At 48.3% G+C, this 5,033-nt stretch overlaps 2 protein-coding genes across 5 annotated transcripts in view; both read right to left on the reverse strand.

The window, feature by feature from the left end:
• Window positions 1-5,017, reverse strand: part of HTD2 (hydroxyacyl-thioester dehydratase type 2) — a 13,037-nt gene extending 8,020 nt beyond the window's left edge. The window contains exons 1-3 of one of the 2 annotated variants that reach the window (XM_023200763.2): window positions 4,880-5,017; window positions 583-680; window positions 398-482 (exon numbers count right to left, since the gene is read on the reverse strand). The gene's annotated coding sequence lies outside the window, so the exon portion shown is untranslated. The remainder of the gene's footprint in view (window positions 1-397; window positions 483-582; window positions 681-4,879) is intronic. The other variant, XM_023200767.3, reaches the window with a different exon arrangement.
• Window positions 1-5,033, reverse strand: part of RPP14 (ribonuclease P/MRP subunit p14) — an 11,911-nt gene extending 6,878 nt beyond the window's left edge. The window contains exons 1-3 of one of the 3 annotated variants that reach the window (XM_023200782.2): window positions 4,880-5,033; window positions 583-680; window positions 398-482 (exon numbers count right to left, since the gene is read on the reverse strand). In XM_023200782.2, coding sequence (XP_023056550.1) covers window positions 398-482; window positions 583-659 — 162 coding nt within the window. In that variant the 5' untranslated portion in view covers window positions 660-680; window positions 4,880-5,033. Of the gene's footprint in view, window positions 1-397; window positions 483-582; window positions 700-4,658 lie in introns of all 3 variants that reach the window. The other 2 variants (XM_023200774.2, XM_023200790.1) reach the window with 2 other exon arrangements.

Here is a 5,033-nt window from a genome sequence, read left to right on the forward strand (position 1 = left end):
AAAAAAAAAAAAAAAAAAAAAAGAGAAGCATTCTTTCTATATTTCTTTTTTTTGAGACAGAGTCTCGCTCTGTCGCCAGGCTGGAGTGCAGTGGCGCCATCTCAGCTAACTGCAAGCTCCGCCTCCCAGGTTCAAGCGATTCTCCTGACTCAGCCTCCCAAGTAGCTAGGATTATAGGCATGTGCCACTACACCTGGCTTATTTTTGTATTTTTAGTAGAGATGGGGTTTCACCATGTTGGCCAGGATGGTCTCGACCTCTTGATCTCGTGATCAAACTGCTGGGATTACAGGCCTCCAAATTACTGGGATTACAGGTGTGAGCCACTGAGCCCAGCCTCTTTCTGTATTTCTTACAAAGAACTTTGGAATGTTCAATCTACCAAGTGATTTCATACCTCCCCAAACAGGTCCTTCACGGCCGAAATCAGCAGCTGTTTGAACTGTGCAGCATTCAGTCCAACTCCACAATCTTGAAATTCTCTAGAAAAACATGAAAAAAAAGACATCATATTAAATTTCATTCTATTCAGATTGATGTTAGAAAAGTAATCTAAAATAGAACTTAGGAAACTAAACTTACAGGCAGACTTTCATGTAGTGGTACTCGGAAGGGTTTTTGTAAACTACTCTTTCATATGTGGCAGCAGGGGCAGGCATCTTTTCCAGTGCTGATCACACCTACAGTAAGTCAAGAGGGCTAGAAATGACCAATGCACATGCTATTTTTCACAGTTTTGATGAGAATTTGGCCTATTTGGGGTTTTTTTTGTTTGTTTGAAGGCAGGGTCTCACCCTGTCATCTAGGCTGAAGTGCAGTGGTGCAATCACAGTTCATTGTAGCCTCCACCTCAGGCTCTCCAGGCTCAGGTGATCCTCCTGCCTCAGCCTCCTGAGTAGCTGGGACTCTAGGCACATGCCACCACATCCAGCAAATTTTTGTATTTTTGTACAGACAGGGTTTCACCATGTTGCCCAGGCTAGTTTCTTTTTTTATTTTATTTTATTTTTTTTTTTGAGACGGAGTCTCGCTTTGTCTCCCAGGCTGGAGTGCAGTGGCCGGATCTCAGCTCACTGCAAGCTCCGCCTCCCGGGTTTACGCCATTCTCCCGCCTCAGCCTCCGGAGTAGCTGGGACTACAAGCGCCCACCACCACACCCGGCTAGTTTTTTGTATTTTTTAGTAGAGACGGGGTTTCACCGTGTTGGCCAGGATGGTCCCGATCTCCTGACCTCGTGATCCGCCCGTCTCGGCCTCCCAAAGTGCTGGGATTAGAGGCTTGAGCCACCGCGCCCGGCCGCCCAGGCTAGTTTCAAACTCCTGGGCTGAAGCAATTTGCCCACCTCAGCCTCCCAAAGTGCTGGGATTACAAATGTGACCATTAGGTCCGGCCTTCCTATTTTTTTTGTTTTTTGTTTTGGAGGAGTCTCGCTTGGTCACCCAGGCTGGAGTACAGTGGCGCAATCTTGGCTCACTGCAAACTCCGCCTCCCGGGTTCAAGCAATTCTCCTGCCTCAGCCTCCCAAGTAGCTGGGATTACAGGCATGTGCCACCACACCTGGCTAACTTTTTTGTATTTTTAGTAGAGACGGGGTTTCACCATATTGGTCAGGCTGGTCTCGAACTCCTAACCTTGTGATACGCCCACCTTGGCCTCCCAAAGTGCCAGGATTACAGGCGTGAGCCACCGTGCCCAGCCGCCTGTTTGGTTTTTAAAAGACTTCTGGGCACAGTAACTCATCTAATTCTGGTCAAACTAAGGTTACCAATACGAAGACAAAAGAAGTTTCTATATTCTGTATATGCCAAATTACTGTACTCTTACTTAAAACATAATAACATAATTTTGGCTAACAATTTTCCTTATGAGCACTCAGCTCTGTGCTAAACATTTCACGTGCCTTAGCTTGTCTTCAAAATGCTCCTGAGGTAAGCAATATTATTATTCCCACTTTTGAGAAGATGACACAGAGGTTTAGTAAACGTAGGTAACATCTGCCCAAGGGTACCCAGAGATTCCAACCACTCTGAGCTCGCTCAAGACCAGTTATGATGCCTCTTTATCCATAAAAAGGGCATAAAGGAGTAAAATCTTAAGATTTGAAGAGTAAACAAGAAGATCCTCTTGTTTACTCTCAGTCAACACAGAACACAAAGAGAAGAATGAGGGGTGGTCGTTCTGCCATCTCCTCCCATCCTGGGTCTGCCTGCTCTCTGTCTGAAAGCCAGGTCTGTGCAAGACTGTCTGTGAACGACTGAGCTTAAACAGCACAGGGGTTGAGAAGAGGGATTCCTGGAATGGGCACTCGATGCAGCTTCTAAAAGGTCTGAACTTTCAAGAACGTAGAACATGCTCATCTCTCTGCAGACAGTTCCTTTCCTTGGCTCCCCGCCAACCTTGCTCTCCCCTGGATAGGTCCTATTCATCCTTCAACTTTCAGTTTAAATGTCACCTCTTCATGGAGGTCTTCTCTGACACCCTGTTCTAAATTAAGTCCCCATGTTATGCAATCTCTTAACATTGTCTATTTGTTTAATATATGGATCCCCCACTGCAGGGACCAGGAAACTGAGGCCCAATCAAGGAAAGAGACTTATCCAAGGTCACAGAGCTACAGACCAGCATTTCCAAAATCACTCTGGGTTAAACCCAATTTCAACCACTCCCAGATGGTGACCTCTGGAGAAAAGAAATCAGGGTCAAGGAGCTACATCTACCAATCCATTCAACAAACATTAATACTTTGGGACCTGGCGTAGTACTCATGCCTGTAATCTCAACAGTTTGGGAGGCCAGGAGTTTGAGACCAGCCTGGGAAACATAGTGAGACGCTGTCTCTAAAAAAAAAAATAAATAAATAAATTAAATTAGCCAGGCATGGTAGTGTGTGCCTGTAGTTCCAGCTACTCCAGGGGCTGAGGTGGGAGGATAGTTTGACTCTGGGAGGTTAAGGATACAGTGCACTGTGATTGTACCACTGCACTCCAGCCTGGGTAACACAGCATCACCCTGTCTCCAAAACAAACAAAAAATACTGTAATACTATGACACAAAGTAGGTATTCAAAGGAGGGAAAAGTGACAGTGGTAAGGCTATATATTCCACAGAATCCTTGGTTTCAGGACAGTGGCAATACTTACCTGATGCTTCTTTCCCAGTCACCAGAGTCTCCCCTAACTACAAGGGCAGGGCAAACAAGAAACCTCAAAATCTGTTTCTTTCATTGCTTGGCACATAAATGTTTTTTAGTGTTACTGCCTTGATGGAGCTGGCTGCCTAAAGTACGGGAGTGAAATTACGCCCAGGGCTTAGATGCCAGTAAAACGAAGACTTACACAACGTCCACGAGATGGACAGTGGTGACGGCTGCACAGCGTTGTGAATGTATTCAATGCCACTTACGATAAATTTTATGTCACGTATTTTTTGCAATTAAAAAAAAAAAACTTACAAATGACAGCACTGCCCTCTGCAGGCTGTTCTGAGATTAAAGGAGAGGATGACTGGGAAATACTTTTGTACAGACTGGTATTAAATATATTCACCAGGCTCTCCACAGATGTGGGCTCACGAAGTCACTGTCACCACCATCTTTAAAGTCTTGTTGTTTGTTTTGAGATGGAGTCTCACTCTGTCGCCCAGGTTGGTGTGCTTCGGGTCGAAGCAATTCTTGTGCCTCAGCCTCCCGAGTAGCTGGGATTACAGGCACACGTCATCATGCTCGGCTAACTTTTGCATTTTTAGTACAAATGGGGTTTTGCCATGTTGGCCCAGGCTGGTCTCCAACTCCTGGCGTCAAGTGATCCGCCGACCTCGGCCCCCTCAAAGTACTGGGATTACAGGCATGAGCCACCGCGCCCGGGCTAAAGCCAGCCTTTTTTAGTGGCTGCACAGGGAAGCTCCTAATCTGACCTATTAGTAATAAATTTTTGATTCCCCCTACTCCCCCACTTCTCCAACTCTACGGTGGCCCGTGAGTCCATTAACATCTACTCAAACTACATCATTCCTCTGCTCAAAACCTTGCTATGGTTCCCGTTTTATCCAGAGTAAGGCCAAAGTCCTTAGAACAGCCTGCAAGGCTCTGCCTGGAGGTTCTGCAGGGCTGCCCCCTCTACACCTCTGACCTCATGTCCTGCCATTCTCCCTCCGCTCAATCCCCACCACCATACAGGTCTAACCTAGTTCTTTCGCACGCGCCAGTCTCGCTCCCACCCCTGGGCCTGGGCTCTAGCTTTCCCCCATGCTGGAAAACCTCTTCCTCCAGGCAGCGACCGGGCTCACACCCTTGCCTCCTTCTTAGCTTAGCTCAAATCTCAATCGGTTTGGCCCAGTGCCCTTCTCAGCTAACACCGCACCCCACCCCCATGCCCCGTCCCTGCTTTCTTTTTCGTAGCATTTGCCTTTTTCTATGACTATTATGTAACTTGTTTATCTTTATCTGTACTCCCCCCCATCCCAACAGAAAGTCCACTCCAAGAATCTTGCTATCTTGTTCACTGCTGTTTCCCAAGGCCCTAAAACACTGTGTCGTGCACAGTGGACGTGCAACGTCCAGTTTTTGGACTAAATCAATCACTTTTAAAAGCTCAATTTCCCTACTGTTGAGAACTTTGGTGGCTTTCAGTATTTTTCAACAACCACCATTTAGCGCTCACCTCGCGCCGGGCGCACGGAGCGCGCTCAGGACACGTTCCTAAGCCTCGCCCGCGCCTCTGCGGCCGAGACCCTGCGCGGCGCCGTACGGAGGAACGCGTCGCCCGGGGCCGGAACGGACTAGCAGCCCAAGCCTCACCGCCCGCCCCGCGCATGCGCCCGGGGCGCGGCCAACTAAGACGGCTCCCGATTCACCACCGCTCTTTGGAGGGCTTCCACCTACCCACTCTCCGTCGGACTAGCCTGACGCCTGCCCAGACTCCTATTCGCTGCAAGAACCCGCAAAGGCTTGGAGCTCCCCGGCAGCAGCCAGACCTGGGCCCGAGAAACTCCTGGTGTCTTTACGTTTGGCTTCTCCTCGTCCCGCCCCACGAAGC

Source organism: Piliocolobus tephrosceles, chromosome 2, assembly GCF_002776525.5.
Source record: "Piliocolobus tephrosceles isolate RC106 chromosome 2, ASM277652v3, whole genome shotgun sequence".
NCBI classification, from domain to species: domain Eukaryota; kingdom Metazoa; phylum Chordata; class Mammalia; order Primates; family Cercopithecidae; genus Piliocolobus; species Piliocolobus tephrosceles.